At 38.1% G+C, this 19929-nt stretch overlaps 1 protein-coding gene across 11 annotated transcripts in view; it reads right to left on the reverse strand.

The window, feature by feature from the left end:
• Positions 1-19929, reverse strand: part of TRAK1 (trafficking kinesin protein 1) — a 438997-nt gene that overhangs the window by 23506 nt on the left and 395562 nt on the right. For 8 of the 11 annotated variants that reach the window (XM_058184203.1, XM_058184202.1, XM_058184205.1 and 5 more), the window contains one exon: positions 2248-6564. The exons of 1 other annotated variant lie outside the window; for it this stretch is intronic. In XM_058184203.1, coding sequence (XP_058040186.1) covers positions 5784-6564 — 781 coding nt within the window. In that variant the 3' untranslated portion in view covers positions 2248-5783. Of the gene's footprint in view, positions 1-2247; positions 6565-6597; positions 7949-19344; positions 19433-19929 lie in introns of those variants that run through there. 2 more of the 11 variants (XM_058184211.1, XM_058184210.1) reach the window with 2 other exon arrangements.

A 19929-nucleotide genomic window follows, 5' to 3' on the forward strand; every position in this document is an offset into this window, starting at 1 on the left:
ATTCAAAAACAAACAGGAGAATTAAAGTTGGAAATATTTAATGAAGCATTACAATATACAAACATACCCCAAACATGGACAAAAGCTTTAATTACACTTATACCTAAGGAGGATTTAGATCAGCAGTTAGTACAAAACTATAGGCCCATCTCTTTATTGAATTCTGATTATAAAATATACATGTCAATTATTGCGGAAAACTTAAAAACAATTTTAGATAAATATATACAGCCGGATCAAAATGGTTTCCTCCCTGGTCGACAAATTAAAAATAATACCTGGACCATAATCGATATATTAGAGTATTACGAAATACACCCAGAGAAACAAGTCTCACTGGTTTTCCTTGATGCCCAAAAAGCTTTCGATAATTTGAATTGGAGATTTATGATACAACAAATAAAAAAAAAATAGAATTCGGATCCAAATTTGAAAAAAATGATTGAAAAAATATATTCAAAGCAAACTGCAAGGGTAATTATTAACCAAGATACAACAGATAAATTTGAAATAACAAAAGGTGTAAGACAGGGGTGTCCATTCTCCCCACTTCTCTTCATTGGAGCTACTCTTAAAAAAAATTAGGGAAGATCGGGAGATAAAAGGATTGAAAATAAAAAATGAGGAGTACAAATTGCAAGCCTTTGCTGATGATATGGTTTTTATTATTGAGGAACCCTTAAAATCAGGTCCCAAACGGTCAAAAAAATAGAAGAATCTGGCATAGTAGCAAGCTTAAAAATTAATAGGAAGAAATCTAAATTATTAACAAAAAACCTTACCAAAAAACAGGAGATAGAATTAGAAAATAACATGAACATTTAGATAACAAAAAAATAAAATATTTAGGGATTTGGTTAACAGCAAGAGGCTCCTCAATAAAAAAGATAATTATGACAAATTAATATTGCAAATTGGGAAAGATTTGGAAAATTGGAAAAATTTACAAATTTCATGGATGGGAAGAGTGGCAGCAATAAAAATGAATATCTTGCCCAAAATCCTGTTCCTCTTCCAGGTTATACCGATAAGAATAGAAAAAAGTTTCTTTGATTCATTAAACAGATTGACCTCAAAATTTATATGGCAAGGAGAAAAACCTAGGATCAGATTGAAAACATTACAGGATACTAAGGATAGAGGAGGAGTAGCCTTACCAGACTGGGAAATTTATTATCAAGCAGCATGCCTGAAATGGTTAAAAAAATGGATGGAGCTGGGAAATAAAAGAATCCTAACAATAGAAGGCCACAATTTACAGGTACGATGGCATACATTCTTGTGGGGTGAAAAATACAAAACCCATGGGTATTGTAAAAGTCATATAATTAGAAATTCGTTACTATTAATTTGGAATAAAATAAAAAACAACATTATATGAATATACCATTTTGGGCCTCCCCCAATGAAATACCAACGCACCCAAATTTAATAGATGGGACTAAAATAATTAACACAGCTGCTTGCAATTACAGCAGGTTCTAGTCCCACCAGGCCCAAGGTTGACTCAGCCTTCCATTCTTTATAAGGTAGGTAAAATGAGGACCCAGATTGTTGGGGGCAATAAGTTGACTTTGTATATAAATATACAAATAGGATGAAGACTATTGCTAACATAGTGTAAGCCGCCCTGAGTCTTCAGAGAAGGGCGGGATATAAATGCAAATTAAAAAAAATAAATAGATATAGGGATATATTAAATGAATTGGGAAAATTAAAAACAAAACAAGAATTGGAACAAGATCTGTTGAGCTGAATGGTGGACATATCTCCAAATCAGATCAAAATATTTAGAAGATTCTAAAACTAATCAGATTCAATTGGAACAAAATGAATTGGATAAAATAATATATGGGAAGGACCAAAAATTAATTAATAAAACATAAAATTTCTTGTTACGGTATAAAATGGAAGAGGAAATAGTGAAAGATATTAAATGGGCAAGAAACTTTAACCATACAATAGAATTAGAGAAGTGGGAAAAGATGTGGAGAACAAACATGAAATTGACAATATCGACAGCATACAAGGAAAACCAGATGAAAATGTTCTATAGATGGCATCTACCACCAGCCAGAATAGCAAAGATGCTCCCCAATAACTCATCAAAGTGTTGGAAATGCAAGAGCAATTATGGAACATATTATCATCTCTGGTGGACCTGCCCAGTGGCGAAAAAATTTTGAGCCAAAATTAAAAAGTGGTTACAGGAAATAATACAGAAACCAATAAAAGGAGAGCCAGAACAATTTTTATTAGGGATTCCAACAGAAAATTATACAAATGATACGCAATATTTAATAACTCCATATATTAACAGCGGCACGTATAGCCTATGCCCAAAATTGGAAGAATAAAAATCCACCAACAGAGGAAGAACTAATTAAAAAATATTAGAATGTGCAGACATGGACAAACTTACAAAAGAAATTAAAGAGAAAGAGGACACAGAATATTATAAGGTCTGGAGCAAATGGTATGAATGGTTAGAAAATAGGAATGGTAGATAAACAAAAGTAGAGTAAGAAAACTAAAATACGTGTAAATAATAGGAAAGGACTGTCTTGAATAGCTGATAAACAGTGATATCTATATAAATGTTGTATGTTTTGTGTTTCGTTTTAATGTGTTTTAAAAATAAAAAAACTTTATTCACGCAAAAGAATAAATCAAACCATGTCACCTTATTAAAAAAGAAATCAGCCCAATAGAAAAGCCCTACAGTGTTTCTTATGAATCATTAAGAGAAGACATTTCCATTCCAGAGCAACCATTAGGTCCTGATTCAGTAGATATCAACAGATATTTCATTCTATGACATTTTACTGGTGACAGTGACAATCTGATCATCTTCATGACAGTTCAATTTCTAAAGATTTCCTGAATATTTATGGAGCAGATGGGATTCAAAATTATATACTTAGAATATGTAGTCTGAGAAATCATCACACAGCTTCTTCAGGAGCAATCTCATAAATCTTTGCAATTAAAATAATACAGTCTACATTGATCATACCCTTTTCCCATTTCTCAAATATGCAAGTCATATTATGGGTAGTTTGATTTTGGCTTAATGCACTAAATGAACCTTAGCATTGTATTTGATAAACACCTACTAAACAAATTACAGTTTAGCACTAGACGCAAATTCAGGATCTTAAGAAAATACTCTTACAGTCTGAATATATTTAATTCTCAAGGAATCAATGTAGACATAGATAATTTCAGGATAATTATATATAAACAGGATATTATAAAAAACACAAATTATTTTTTATTTAATGTCATAAAAATAAATGATTGGATATTTATTTTTGGCAAATCAGAAATTTTGGAAAGACATCAAAGTCAACTTTTGGAATTGACTTCTAAAATAATAAAAAGCCAGCAATGAAATAAAATCCATGTTGTAAAATATTTCCAGAAATCTTTTCTTGCCTAAAAACAGATTGCTAAATTCTGTTATTCTTCTGTAATTTTATGTATTTTTTAACATTAGAAAAAGTACTCAGAAAGCAAAAGGAGGAAATTCAGCTAATTCACAACAGAACCTTCATTAATTTCATTCTAAAGAAAAATATACTATTTAATACATTACTTCAGGGGTCCTCAACCTGCGAGAATTGCAACCAGGTTGTGGAAATGGCCGGTGAGCGTGCACATACACATCCTCACCTGCCAGTCCGCAAAGCTGGAAATGTTTGGGAACTGCACTAATTAATCTTCCCATGATTGGCTGTCTTCTATGAATAAGAGTGATAAATAACAACCCTGTCCCATTTAAAATTTTTATTCCATAAATAATAATAAAGCTTTCTGATTTACTTGCTTTTTATTTCTTTTAATTCACCAAATTGTATTATGGGCTCAAAATACATGAAAAGTACTCCAGACGGTCATGATTTTTTTCACTTATTTAAAATAATCAATTTATTAATTCTCTTTAAGATACTACCAGATAAAAAGATGTCACATTTTTGCAATTAAATGCACACATACAAAGGGAAAGTAGAGCCTATAACAATATGTGAAATAAATAGAAGTCCAAAAACACATGCAAAAATTGATGGCATGTACTTTTTCAGTCTTCTATATCTACATGCTCACTGCTCATTGCAGTACTGAACTGAATGATCCACCAAGTGTGTATGTGTGTGTGTTTATGTATGTATGTATGTAAACATGTACACACACTCAAACACCATAGTTCATATACTATAGCGGTATTTTACTTAAAAGTCTTACAGAACTGAAATATATAACAATTGTGTGGAAACTGATGCACTGGCATTAAATAAATAAACAGAAACTGATTTTTTAAAAGACAAAAATGACATTCATGGCATTCATACAACCTACATACACCAATTGCTTCCAAATAAATCTAAAATATCTGTGATTTACATAATCATTTCTGTGAGCTTCCTATATAACCTCCTCAAAAATGAAGAGGCATCCCATGATATGAGTCTCCTAGATTGTGGAGTTCCTTTTGTACTCCATTTTGTTCTAAATCCTTCCCTTCCCCCCCATTTCTACACGATGGACTCTTTTAAGCATTATCTGAATGAGACTTGGAATCATAAACCATGCAACACAGTTGAAAAGTAAGAAATATAGATTTATGTTTTTCAGTCAAGCAGAACTTTTCTGTTGTCTCCAAATGCTGGAGAACATAATGATTTCTCTGTAATTAGTAACAAATAATTAGAAATCAGTGTTTGATTCTGGATTATTGAGCCAACTCATTATCCTTGAGAAAAAAAATATTTAAAATCTAAAGCTTTCCATTAAAATCCTAGGACAAAAATTAGACCTGTTACTCCCTAATTTTTATAACTATATCCTTGTTAGAAAGGGTGAGTTAAACTAAAAATGTTCTATATTTTGTTTATAAAACTATTAACTTTCAGTAACTCAAAAGCTAGAGACGTGGGAAGTGGCTGCAAATGTCATTCCTTTTACTTTAACACTTGCTATTTTGGCATTTTTTGTATTACAGATTTAAATTTGGTTTTTAAAGAGGCCTACTATAATCTCATTCAATAACTTTGGCTCCCAAGGAAAAAGATATTTATTTTAGTATTTTTGACATTAAAGCAAAGAATAATTCTAAGGGTATTACTTTCACTTTGGCTATGTCATCATGATTTTTCTATGCTTGCAGTAAGTTTATTTAAATACCTTTCATTTTATAACCAATGCAGCTTTTGAAAAAAATAATATAGAATATGGTCATGCTACAAAACAACAGTAGAGGCATGGAGCACGCTTAGCAATGCTTCTCAATATATATTATTTCAAGTTTATTTCATAAGGGAAACATCAAATCAGTTAGAAATGACCCATTAAGTACAATGTTCCCTCCTTACTACGAAGGCCAAAGAAAATGGTCAAAAAGCTAAGCTATTGCTATGATGAACACTTCGTGAAAAATTCACCACCCATCCTGAAATCTTGCAATTCTGACAGCATGATTAGTAATCCTTGCCAAATGATCCTGTCGCCATGTCAAGTTAAGCTAACTAGAGAATTGATCATTCTTTTTCCCTGTGCAAGGATCACTTTTTTCAGTGCAAAGAAAAACAAAACAGCTTTTCAAAATTTCAGCATGTTACATCTTGTAACAGTGACCTGATTCATCTATAATACATCTAATACATATTTACATTCTATATAAATTTTAAACTTTCTCCAATTAGGCACAAAGTTGATTTGTCAAACTCAATAATAAATGGAAGAAAAAAGTGTTTGAAGGATGAGCTTGAGATATATTAAGCCATTTATCGTAAGCTAGTTTGCTTGGGAAGTTTTCCTCCCATTAGGATTCCAGGGGTTAGAGTTGATGGACCTTTCATCTGCATGCTTGAACCAACCATAGTTGGGAAACTTTGATTCCTTCTAATGCCAGTGTTCAACTGAATGCCTCCAATAGCAGTTGTCACAGCAGGGCAACCCAAAGGCAAACTCTCAGGCAGCAGGCCTCCAGACTTTTGTGATCCACAGAAAAGAGGTCCTTGTTTATCAGTTAATTTAAGAGCTTGTGTTTCCCCTGAACTTACTACCTTGGCAATTCCAAACCTTTTTACTTTGTCCACTAGGTTAAGGTTGGAGACAGACACATCAGTTTGACTCTCACTGTTTCTGATATTTTTTTTGTCCCTTACTTCCTTCAGAATTGAACTAGCTGGTTTGGAAGCTAGAAAGTTGTCATAAGGAGGACTGGAACATTTGAACTCAAAAGATGGTGGGGAAGAAGAAGGTGTCTGCATAGGTGAGTTTGGAGGAGTGGAAGGAATGGCAGTCATTCTTGGAGAATATGTGTTCAGAAGAGTGCTCCTGCCCACTCTGTCCCAACTTTGTGGGTTATACACTGCTGCTGATATCCCACGTTCCTTGAGTAGCCATACAAGTCCTAAGGATGTACTCATTGTAGTTGTGGATTCCCGAACATTAGTGAAGGATTCTACCAAACTCAGGCGCCGAGGAGTACATGGGGTGGCCACCAGAGTGCTTTTCAAATTGCCAACATTGCTACAAGATGGAGTAGGTGCTGCATTAAGGCTAAGAAAAAAGCAAAGCTTAAGTTAATGTATTTGCAGATATTAATATTAATGAACAGTATAGAAAACCTATTACTAAAAAAACTATCTGTTTATCTCATATTCTTTAAGCAATAAATTCTCAATAGCCATTTTCAGGCACACTTTGAATTCAATTCATTTTGTTATTAGGTTCTTTGAACTCCTTTTGGCTAATAGGAAAATATGGATATGATAAGCATATCCCAGTTATAGCAAATAATTAAGTTTAAATTAGTTTCTGCTTCACAATAATCAACTAATGAGGTACATGGAAACACCACTTACCAGCTGAAATAAAAATGATGCTTAAAGAAAATCTTAAAAAACATAAAATCTATTGTATCAAAAATGTCTTCTTAAATACAAGCTCCATTCAAGTAGGCCACATCCTAAAAAGTACAATTTAATCTTTTGTGCACATGATTGAGCACTATTAATATAGCAAAGTTTAGACTAGAATTGCACACATTTTATCTCAGTGTGGGTGGTAACATACTGTACGAAGAACGGATATACTCTTCTGTAAATAATAATAATAACTACCCAGCTTTTATCTTAATCAACTCAACATATTCCAAATAACATTTTCACTTCCTTTCCCTCACAAAAGCAAATCTGTGAAATGGCTTGGATCAAGAGAAAGTGAGGTCACGGGGTAGCAATGTCTGTTAGGAAATTTAGTATTTTTTTCTACAGTGTTCATTTATTTCATTAATTTATTTAACACATAATTTTAAAAAAATATAAGGAAAGCCTGAATATAAAGATGAAAAGGGCTGAATTGTGTTTTGATGTCTACAAATTTAAAAAAGAAGTATTTTAGTCCTAGAAGTTACAAGTGTTCAATTTTTAATACACATTATATAACTTTGAGAATGATTTTCTTCACAAATATAATAAAAAGAATGTTCACGATAGTTGAAACTTGTTGTGCTTAGTGGGCATTCATCTCAAATCCGAACCAACTTATTTACTTCTCATTTTTTTCAAAACAAATTCATGCAGTAAGTCAGAAAATGCCAATCAGAAATAAGTTTTATTAAATAATGCAAAACACACAATGCACACTTTAAGCTCCATGCAGGGTATCTAGAGATTTGTTTTATTATTCCAGTTGCAATAATTTGTCTTCTTTCTCAACACTCCTGATTTATTTTTCTTTCAGGTATGATATAATGAGACCTGAACATTTCAATAACAGTGATGACAAGAGCGACATGGTCCATGGAGATTCTCAGTCATGTATGTCATAGTTGTCCTAAAGGCACTTTTTCAAAAGGCAACTAGACTTTTTGTGTTGTTCTCTTGAAGACGTTTCACTTCTCACCCAAAAAGCTTCTTCAGTGTTCACATTCGCAAAATGTCTTCAAGAGAAAAAAATATAGAAAGTCCAGTTGCCTTTTGAAAACATGCCTTTGGGATAAGAGTAGCACAGCAATTCTTCTCTGCCACAGAATGAAATGTAAACCTTTCTAATACCTTGATGCTTATCATAGATACAGTAAGTAGGTAGGTAGGTAGGTAGGTAGGTAGGTAGATAGATAGATAGATAGATAGGCAGGCAGGCAGGCAGGCAGGCAGGCAGGCAGGCAGGCAGGCAGGCAGATACAGACAGATAGACAGACAGAGGCAATTTTATTTGTACACAAAACATTTATGTTATTAACCTGTGGAAACCACCCTACAAATAAAAAAACTGCTGGCGTTTGAATAACAGTGACTGATAATATAATTCACCATTTCTGTGTTACTCAAGATGTAGATAAATTAATCCTTATGCAAGTCAAATGGAGATTTCTATGTGAAAGTACTCCCAGCTTTTGTCAAGTTACCTACAATATGTAGTTAATGTTCGACAGGATAAAATATTCTGTGCATAATCATTTTTTAAGTCACTAAATGATTTGCTTCAATTGTAATGATTTCAGGCAGAAAGGATCCTCCTAACTCATAATAGTTATGTATAAAAATTGAGCTGCCATATTTAGGTGCAAAATTATCATCTTTACCAATTGCCTTCATGAGGGCAGAAGAAAGCATCTAAACATGACACAGTATACCTATTAGTAGAATTCTTGGCTCTGCTAGCATCTATAATCTAGGAATCTAGATTATGAGTTAATCTACTCAGTGGTAGTCAACCTGGTCCCTACTACCCACTAGTGGGCATTCCAGCTTTCATGGTGGGGGGTAGGGGTTTTGTCCGATACTGATGCACTTTCCTTTTTTTAAATTTAATTGACTTTTTCAAAATTTTTCATAGCATTATTTAAAAACACTTGTATTAGGTTTTCATAAAATTTCCAGTGACAATTTAAATTTCTGAAAATATACTATTTGTATCGCCCGCGCATAAGTTTAGTTCACATTACGTAAGTGAAACTAAATGGCGCTATAGGGCAACCGCAAATAAAAGAGCCTCGTACCAGAATAGCTCGCGCATCTCCCCCACACCACCCATTTGTAACAGACAAGCACAGCTGGTAGCCGATACCCCCTCAAACCCAATCCACGATGTGCGAGAGGCATGTGCAGACAACAATACTTTTTATAAATCACAATTACTGTGGAACCGGTGGGCAGTTAGAAAATTTTACTACTAACAGAGATACAAAAGTGGGCGGTAGGTATAAAAAGGTTGACTATCCCTGATCTAGCTCATGAAAAGAAGTCAGCTTCCATTGAAAAAGCAGTTCTGTGTATTTCAATTAAAAACTAAATTTTAAATGCACTTTAAAAATAGCAAAGGATTACAAGATATACAAAGGCAACTTGTAACACAGGTTCAGATATGTACAGGGAACTGTTTGCATTTTGGACTAAACCATACATTTATAATTTGCGGGAGGGACATTGATTTTAAACCCAACCATTACGATTTAGATTTACAGTTGTGCTCATAAGTTTACATACCCTGGCAGAATTTATGATTTCCTGGCCATTTCTCAGAGAATATGAATGATAACACGAAAACCTTTCTGTCACTCATGGTAGTGTTTGGCTGAAGCCATTTATTATCAATCAACTGTTTACTTGTTTGCAATCATAATGACAACAGAAACTACCCAAATGACCCTGATCAAAAGTTTACATATCCCAGTTCTTAATACCCCCTTTAACATCAATGACAGCTTGAAGGCTTTTGTGGATGAGGCTCTTTATCTACTTTATCTACTCAGATAAAGAGCTGCCCATTGTACCTGGCAAAAAGCCTCCAGGTCCTGTAAATTCTTGGGCTGTCTTGCATGAACTGCACGACTGAGATCTCCCCAGAGTGGCTTAATGATATTGAGGTCAGGCAACTGAGATGGCCACTCCAGAACCTTCACTTTATTCTGCTGTAGCCAAGGAAAGGTTGACTTGGCCTTTTGTTTAGGATCATTGTCATGTTGGAATGTTCAAGTACGTCCCATGCGCAGCTTCCGGGCTGATGCATGCAAATTGTCCTCCAATATCTTTTGATAACATACTGCATTCATCGTGCCATCAATTCTGACCAAGTGTCCTGTATCTTTGTAGCTCACACTTCCCCAAAACATCAGTGATGTTTTCCATGTTTCACAGTAGGAATGGTGTACTTTTCATCATAGACCTTGTTGACTCTCCAAACGTAGCATTTATGGTTGTGACTGAAAAGCTCAATTTGGTCTCATCACTCCAAATCACTTTGTGCCAGAAGGTTTGACGCTTGTCTCTGTGCTGTTTGGCGTATTGTAAGCGGGATACTTTATGGCATTTGCATAGTAATGGCTTTCTTCTGGCAACTCGACCATGCAGCCCATCTTTCTTCAAGTGCCTCCTTATTGTGCATCTTGCAACAGCCACACCATATGTTTCCACCTAAAGTTCTTTGTGGGTTTTTCTTAGCATCCCAAACAATTTTCCTGGACAAGTATAGTTGGTCTACCTGACCAAGGCTTGGTTCAACAGAACCTCTCATTTTCCACTTCTTGATTAGAGTTTGAACACTGCTGATTGGCATTCTCAGTTCCTTGGATATCTTTTTATATCCCTTTCCTGTTTTATACAGTTCAACTACCTTTTCCCGCAGATCCTTTGACAATACTTTTGCTTTCCCCATGACTCAGAATCCAGAAACGTCAGTGTAGCACTGGATGAAGGATGTAAGGGTCTGTCAGGAGGCCAAAAACTCATTGATCTTTTATATACACACACTAATTATATGTAAATCAGGGGTGAAATCTAAAAATTTTCCCTACCGGTTCTGTGGGCATGGCTTAATTGGTGGGCGTGGCTTGGTGGTCAGATGACTGGGTGGGCGTGGCCAATAACAATAAATAATAAAAATAATAAACAAAGTATAAAAAACAATAAGAGGTATCAAAACCCAACTTTCACACTTTACACACACACAACACAACACAACTGACTCACACACAATGTAAAAGCAGCTGCATTTCTCACTTCACACAGCCACAAAAAGCTCAAAAACCAACTTTCACATTTTACACACACACAACTCACACACACACACACACACACACACACACACACACACACACACACAAAATGCCACACACAGCTTTCTGAGATTTTGTGTGTTTGTGTAGTTAGAGTGAAACACTACAGAAACACACCAAATCTCAGAAAACTGCACAAATATTTTATTTTATTATTTTATTTTATTTTATTGTGGACTTCAACTCCCAGAGTTCCTGAGCCAGCAAAGCAGGAAGTCAAAGCAAGCTTTTTTTTTTCTTCAGTAGGTGAAGAAAGCATGGCATTGCCAGCCCGAAAGAGCAGTAATTATAGGTAAGTGAGGAGGGGGAAATTGGCTGGGCATGGGTGGGGCTCCTGTAAGTGGGGGCTGTTAAAAAGTGAGTTTAAAAGCCTGTGAGGATCAGGAAACTCCTCTGGGATCACCAGAGGAGGCTTTTAAAACCTCGTTTTTTTTCTTGTTTTTTCCCTTCGGCTGAAGAGGGTTTTTAAAAAAAAACTTTTAAAGGGTTTTGATGATCTCTGCTCAGCCCCGCAATCATCAGAGGTTTTTTTTTTTACTTTAAAGGCATGTTTCGGCTGAAGAAAAACTTTTAAAAGTAAAAAAAAAAAAACCTTCTGCTGATGGTGCGGCTCAGCAGAGGCAGGGGGGGCAGGGCCAGGGATTTTTGCTACCGGTCCTCCGAACCAGCAGCTATCTAATTGGGCAAGCCAGTGCGAACCGGGAGCATTTCACCCCTGATGTAAATAGATCCCAGGTGAAGACGGGGTACCTTTATTAGCCATTCACACCCCTTTGTGTCAACAATGTTATCAGGCCACAATCACTAGGGTATGTAAACTTTTGATCAAAGTCATTTAGGTAGTTTCTGTTATCATTATGATTGCAAACGAGTAAACACAGTCGATTGATAATAAACGGCTTCAGCCAAAACTAACCATAAGTGACAGAAAGGTTTTCATGTTATCATTCATATTCTCTGAGAAATGGCCAGGAAATCATAAATTCTGCCATGGTATGTAAACTTATGAGCACAACTGTATATATGTAACAAATTATAATGGCTTATGCAGCATACAAATAGTCCTAAATTTACAACAATTCATTTAATGATAATTTAAAGTTACAACGGCACTGAAAAAGGGATTTATTACCATTTTTCACATTTACAATCACTGCGGTATTCCTGATATATAATCATTATATTTGGACATTTAGCAACTAGCATTTATTTATGATGATTGCAGTGTCCTGGGACCATGTGATCACCTTTTGTGACCTTTTGACAAGCAAAGTCAATGGGGAAGCCAGATTCATTTAACAACCATGTGACTATTCCATTAACAACTGTGGCAAGTTATTTAACTGTGGCAAGAAAAATTGTAAAATGGGCAGAACTTCCTTTTTTAGCAATGGAAATTTTGGACTCAACTTTAGTACTAAGTCAAGGACTATCTGTAATATGGTATAAAAAATCCTGGGTTAATATTGTACATGAGTATCACCAATTGTATTATAGAATACACTATCTGTCAAAATAAAACTCATAAATGCTGGTCTTATAAAAAACACTAGACTTACAATGACAGTATTTATAGAATGCCGCCACCATGATATTGCTATCATGGGATGGTTTTGAGTTTCATCACTATGTTTTAGCCATGTCAGTGTAGAGGGAGGATTCAATTCATCTGTAATCTGTGATGATGTATCTGAGGACATTTTCAAAACAACATGATGAATCACAGGAACTGGCACTGGTGCTCATAAACATGGTGAATTGCTTTTGTGAGTCACAGAGTATGCATACCTTGGGTGACAAAAACAAAGCTACCATATATTATTCTCTGCCAAACTGCATGTTTTCCTCTGTTAATTCTTGGCAGATAATTCCAATTGTAGTTGTCAATACAACCAAGCCTCATGGCTGAGATTTCTGAAAGGATGCTCCATTCATTTGGTTCTCCTGTGAGAGCAGTTGTAAATGATTCTGTTAGATTGGGTGAGTGACTGGAAACAGGCTTCAGATAACAGCTCTTTATTTGACAACTATCTACAATCCAGGAGCTTGCCTCTCTGACAGCCTGCCCTTATTTAGAGAGCTGTCAGGGAGTTCAGCCAATCACGTTTGAGTAGTCTTCCCGCTCAAATGATGGACCAGACGGAAAACTATCAGGCTGTCAGTATCTAACACCCCTCCCCTCTTAGTTGGAACAATCCACTCTGTATACGTAGTCGCACCAGTAGGCAGGGCGTTTACAGGTCCTTCCAGACCTGCTCACTCAGTAGCTGTGGTGGTAGCAGCCTGAGAGGTAGTGCCTGCTGCTGCCTCCTGGTCCATCCATGGAAGGTCCTGGAATTCTCTGGGTGGAGCCTCGGATTTTACTGGAACCGGTTCACTGCAGGGATGTCGCTGGATTCCCGGTTCTTCATATGCATACTCTGCTTCCTTCAGGTTTGGGTCTTCTAAGAAGGGATTATACTTTAGTTCATCATTGACTAATTCTGGGGGTTCTTTGTTAGAGCAGAGACGGCTACGTAGTTGGTCTATGTGCCACCTCCATAGTCGCCCATCGTCTAGTTTAACTATGCACAACCTGGCCCCTGTTGCCTTATATATTGTCCCCAATAGCCATAGGGGTCCTTCGGCAAAGTTATTTGTAAACACCAGGTCTTCGATGCTAAAGAACCTGGTCTAATTTGTTGGTTCCTTTGTTGTCTTGGGGCATAGTTTGCATGAAGTCAGTCTAGGACCGACTGAAGCCGTGGTCCATGAGTAGTTTGGCTGGGCTTCTCCCAGTGGTTGTGCTGGGTGTTATGTGTTGGTACAGGAGGAATTTATCTACCCAGACTTGCCAGTCTCCTGGTTCTAGTCTATCCACGGCTGCCGTTACTGGCCAGATGAAAGGGTGCCGTGAGGGCATTTCTTATGACCTGGTCTGCTTGAATGGCGTGGCCGTAAATTATGGGCCGTTATTGGACATCAATACATTGGGTAGGCTGTGTGTGGCAAACAATTTCCTCAACACCTTAATTACTGCCTCTGCAATGGTCGTGTCCATCAGGATAATCTCCAACCATTTGGAGTACGCATCCACTAGGAATGTTTGGCTGTAGAATGGCCCTGCAAAGTCTATGTGGATCCTTGCCCATGGTGCTTGGGGACGTTTCCATTCCTATATGGGTGCCTTTGGGGGTGTCGGTTGTGACTCTTGGCATGACCTAAATGTCACTACCCATTCCTGTATTTCCTGGACCATTTTGGGCCACCAGACATAGCTTCGTGCTAGAGCTTTCATCTGGACAATTTCTGGATGGCCCTTGTGTAATGTCCTCAGAATAGGTTTCCTTATACTCGGGGGTATTATAACCCGATCCCCCCATAATAAACAACCCCCTTGAGCAGACATTTCAGTTTGTTTTGCCATGTAAGGCATAAAATCAGCACCCTTTGGTCATCCCCTCTACATCCAATTCAAAAGAGTCTTGAATGTGGCATTTCTAGCCAAATGCTTCGCCACTTCGGCAGTAGTCACAAGTCCCAGAATCAAGGCAGTCAACGAGGATGGGTTTGCCTGGAGTAGAATCGTCCAACAGGTCGGGCAGTGGGCAATGGCTGAGGGCATCAGCACGTCCCAAGAATTTTCCAGGTCTGTGGAGGAGTTTGCAGCTGTAGGCAAAAAGGAAAATGGCCCATCTTGTGAAACAGGGGGATATAGCCACAAGTGTGGGGCGGTCCCCTGCCAACAACCCCAACACTGGCAAATGGTCAGTCACCGATTCAAAATCCCTCCCAAACATGTACTCATGACACTGCTTGATCCCAGCCACTGCACTCAGCACTTCCCTGTCCAGCTGGCTATAGTTCCTCTCTGCGCTTGACAGAGTCCTGGAAAAATAAGTGATCGGGGCCTCATTCCCATTTGGGAGGTGATGGCTGAGGACTGTCCCCATGCCAAAGGGGGAAGCATCACAAACCAAGACAAGGAGCAGTGAGTCATTATATTGTATCAGAAAACTGCCAGCCGACAGCAGTCACTTGACTGCCTGAAAAGCGGCAGCTTTTTTCTGCCCCCCCAGACCCACGGGCACCTCTTAGCCAGTAGTTTATGGAGGGGATCTGGAATCGTGGCTTTGTTTTTTAGGAAGACACTGAAAAAGTTCAACAAATCCAGGAATGCTTTTAGTTCTGTTTGTTTTTTGGCATTTGGGCTTCCTGTATTGCTTTAATCTTGCTTTTCGTCAGGTTTGTGCCCTCTCTGGTGATCCCGTACCCCAGGAATTTGACCTCATGGACATCTGGCATTTGCTGCTTTTTACACATAACCCTGCAGTGCAAAATTTGATTAAGACTTCCTGTAGCCTAGAATATTGTTGCTGGCAGTGATAAGCACATCATCAAAGTATGGCACCACCCCAGGAATTTTATGGAGCAGTCTTTCCATGATACGTTGAAAAATTCCAGCAGCGATGCTAACCCCGAACTGTAAACTGTGACACCCGAATGCCCCTCTATGAATCACGATGGTTTGTGCCTCGGTAGCAATTGCCATCTACCGGCAATTATTGAAACACTTGCGTGAGGTCGAGTTTAGTGAAAATATTTCTGGGCCCCAGAGAGTGTAATAAATGCTAGACGATTGGCACTGGCTAGGCCAACTGTTGAAGTGCCTTGTTAATCATGCACTTATAGTCGGTGCATATGCTCACAGAACCGTCCCTTTTAACGGGAGTCACAATGGGGATCTCCCATTTAGCATGGTCGATTGGTTCAAGAATGCTTTGCTGGATCAACTTGCCCAATTCAAAATCAATTTTTGGCCATAGTGTGAATGGGACCCTTCTCGGCTTCATTCTTATTGGTGCAACGCTAGGGTCTAGGCTAAACAAAATGGGGGTGCCCACATACTTGCAAAGCTCTGGGTTGAACACGTCCTGGAATTCCTGGATTAGGTCATCTGCAGCAGCGCTGGCGATGATGTTGATGCCAGTTACTCCCAAACCAAGGGAATTGAACCAGTCTAGGCCGAGCAAGCTTGGGAGGTTTCCGCTGACCACTGTCAATGACAGCTGTCCCTGGAACTTGTTGAATTTCATGTTGAACATTCTGCAGCACAGCACAGGAATTTGATTCCCTTGAAAGTCACTCAGCTTCCTTTATTGGTGGCTCAATTGTCACTTCTGGAGTCTCATAACTGCTCTATTTTGTGCTTGCCAGGATATTGTAATCATTGATGACCAGGTGTCTATCTCCATCTTGCAAGGGGACCCCTCTATTAAGATAGTTACATTTAATTTCTTTTGAGAGGGGGTGCTTGCTTGGCCAATTCTGGTCTGGTTGGTTTCCAGAGCCCTTCTGTTGTTGCTAGCGCGCCTTCCACTTGTCACACCTCAGTTGTTTGGGTGTTCCTGGCCAGGTGGCCTCAGGGGTAGCTTTGTAGTTGAGGGGCAGGTTTGCTCAGCACACTCTTGCCACATGCCTCTTCTGTTCGCATCTTTGACAGACGGCATCACAATAGCGACATGACACTCTTGGGCACATAGCTATGTACCATGTGCTCATAGCTGCACATGGTTGCAGTTTACTTTCATGTCCCGCAGGCCTCCTTCTGTCTGTGTGATAGACTTTGTCCTCATTATCTTCAGACTCTTTATCCTGCTGGTGCACCCTTGTGCACCATGGCTGCAGGCTTGGCTGTCAGGGCTGCCGGGGCTGTAGCAAGTTTTTGGGGTGATTCAGCTGCTTTGTTAGATGATTTGGTAGCCCTTGCTTTGTCTAAAGTGGCCTGCGGAGTCAGGTTGGTTTTGGCGAGTAGTCTTCTTTGTAGGCAGAGGTCTTGCACTCTGCAAATGAGTTGATCCAAAAGGATATTGTTCAAGTCCCTAAATTCACAGTGGGCAGCGGCCTTTTGAAGCGCTGCAATATATTTATTGATGGACTCGCCGTCCTTTTGCATTCTGTGCTGAAACTCGTAGTGTCTCACTATTTTGGATGGTGCTGAAGCGTAGTGAGTCTTCAGCGCGTTCTGAAGCACTTGCCATGGAACCGATTGCACTGGAGTTGGTTCGGACAGAAATTCTGCCGTATTGAATACATCATGGCTGCAATGGCTGAGAAACAGAGCCCTTTTCCGGTTGTCAGATAACCCAAGGAGATCATTTGCTTCCATGAAGCACTCAAATCGGATCATGTACATATCTCATTTCTCCTTCGTTGGGTCAAAGGGCACAGGCAGGTGGAATGCAGACATTCTTGCCACTTCTTTACTCTTTGAATTTGGCATGCAAAATGGCCACCGCTCCTTTTTGTCCGCCTGGCTGGATGTTCGTTGTCAGCTTTTTGCCTCAGTTCTCCTTCACAAATCCCACTTTCATTGCCAGTGTTAGATTGGGTGAAACAGGCTTCAGACAACCACTCTTTATTTGACAACTATCTACAATCCAGCAGCTTGCCTCTCTGACAGCCAGCCCATATATAGAGAGCTATCAGGGAGTTCAGCCAATCATGTTTGAGTATTCTTCCTGCTCAAACAACGGACCAGAGGGGAAACTATCAGGCTGTCAGTATCTAACAGATTCATTGCACCACTGTGCAACATTTGGAGAAAAGTGGAAAAGGGAAGCAGTTTTCTTTATACCAGATACTCTCAAAATAGAAAAGTGTGGTTTTTTGTTATGTTGTCAAAAATTAGACTATGCTAAGTCATAATAACTGATACACCATTGTGAAATGTGGTTAGATATGATGATTTATGAAGCAGTGGCATAAAATAAATAAAATTAAAAGATCTTTAATCTGAGAGCATGAATATTATGGAGCTGTACATACTTGTTTGAATTTGTTGTAGAAATACTGTAACTGTCACCTAGTTTTCATCTTGCCTTTAGCTTTTGCTGTTCCTGAAGCAGGCTTTTGTATACAAACTGACCCCTCACAACTACTAGCAAAACCTGGCAGAAATAACCTTTGTGACTCTGAATATGTGCACATTCAAAAATCATAGGCCCTGAGCAACTACTGAAATTACTACTCAGCCTAGACATAAAAAAATCCCAACTTGGGTAGACTGAATCTTTAAAATTAACAGAAACTCCTGCTAAGAAACTCTTGCCATCACTGTAGTCTTTGGGTAATAGTACATTTATAGATCAGCTAATCGGTTTTCATACCTAAAAAAACAAAGAAGGAAAAAAGGCCATGCTAATTAATTTTCAAGTTTATACTAGAAAGATCTCCTTAAACTACAAGAGGCTAAAGTAGAGAAAGTGCAGAAAAATCCTGAATTTTTGCTGTTTTTACTCAATTTGATGAAAAAAATTTGCTTGCATATTATTTCAAGGAGAAATTAACTAATTAATTAACTAATTAACAGGGATTTACAATCCCTGTCCAGAATTACAGCCCTGCAGCATCCACATGGTCACATTAACAAAATTTTGACACTTGACAATCCCCCCACTCTTATGACCACCATAGGAATGCTGCAGGAGCTCTTCACCTATCTTCTCTGCTCTGCTTCCTGCTCCGCTGGGTTCTACATGTTCCTCCCCATCCTCCATCAGAACTCAATCCACTTATTTTTTCCATAGATCTTCTTTAAGAAGCAGCCAAGTCTCCAGACAGCCTTTTTACACAGAAGTTGTGTGGTGCTAACCCAGAAAGAGGTGCCAATGAATTGTGGCCACTGACAAAATGGCACCCACTTCTGGAACAGGGCAATGCCATGTATGAAATGGAGAGGTGCTGCAGTAAGGCCCTGGACAAGGCCACCCAGAGCTTTCCCTACTCCTGAGGCACTCCATGCTCAGCTTAGTGACCACAATGGGAAGAACAGGGATTATAGCAGGGATCATGTGAGGTGATCACATGGGCACCTTGCTTAATGACCACTATGATTTACAGCTGTAATGGACGTGCTCCATTACAGTTTTAAGTCAAGCAATACCTGTAAATAGCAGGGAAGATACTACATATTCTCTTGATTGATAACAGTCCTTTTACTAATATGCAATACCTATTGAGGAGGAGGAGGAGGGATTCAAGGAAGAAGAAATATCTAGAATATTTTCTAGAAAGAAAAGAAAATGAAGACCTTCCTTTGCATCTTCAATTATTGTTAGGTTCTATAAAATCAGCACGATGAAATTTAGAATTTTTGTTAGGTCACTTCATGTTAATGTTAAAATGGAACAGAGGAGAATGAGATTGATAAGAAGTCTTCAAGTTAGCTGATGCTACGAACACTAGCATTCCTTTTATGAGACTCCGCCAGCATAGAAGTTGCTGACTGTGCTGCTCACCCCCTGTCACGCTGGTCATATTGTGTGCCCTATATCTCCTCTCAGCATAAGGTGACATAAAGCTGTTTCATCGTCTTCCTCACATGACCTGTGAAGAAGCATCATTCATAGTTTAAGGAGATTCTCTTCTCTAGCAGTTGCATGATAATATTGTAGTTCTGAATTAATAATACAGAAATAATAACAATACAGATGACCATCAACTACAAACCTATCAGAGTATAAAAATGAATTAAAATTAGTAATATATCTCCATTTAATAGAGAATATTACATGAAGCATGCTTCTGTTTTAATAAACAGGACAAAAGTAAGAAACCCGAATTTGCACTCGTGTGTATCCTTCCAGCATACCATTTGTATCCTCTCATGCTGAGATTTTACTGCTTAGGTTCAGCAAAACTGGCTGAATTTGGGAGAGGGTTGTTTAAGGATATAAAGAGAGTATATTGTTGGGAACAGTTGCTCAGTTATCTTATAGGGGAGATGGGTGGCATAAAAATTTAATAAATAAAATAAAAATAAAACATTTATGCTCCCATCTTCATTCTTTAACTCTCCTGAAAGGTGAAAAAATAGTAAAACA

The sequence above is a fragment of the Ahaetulla prasina genome, chromosome 4 (assembly GCF_028640845.1).
Source record: "Ahaetulla prasina isolate Xishuangbanna chromosome 4, ASM2864084v1, whole genome shotgun sequence".
Classification (NCBI taxonomy): domain Eukaryota; kingdom Metazoa; phylum Chordata; class Lepidosauria; order Squamata; family Colubridae; genus Ahaetulla; species Ahaetulla prasina.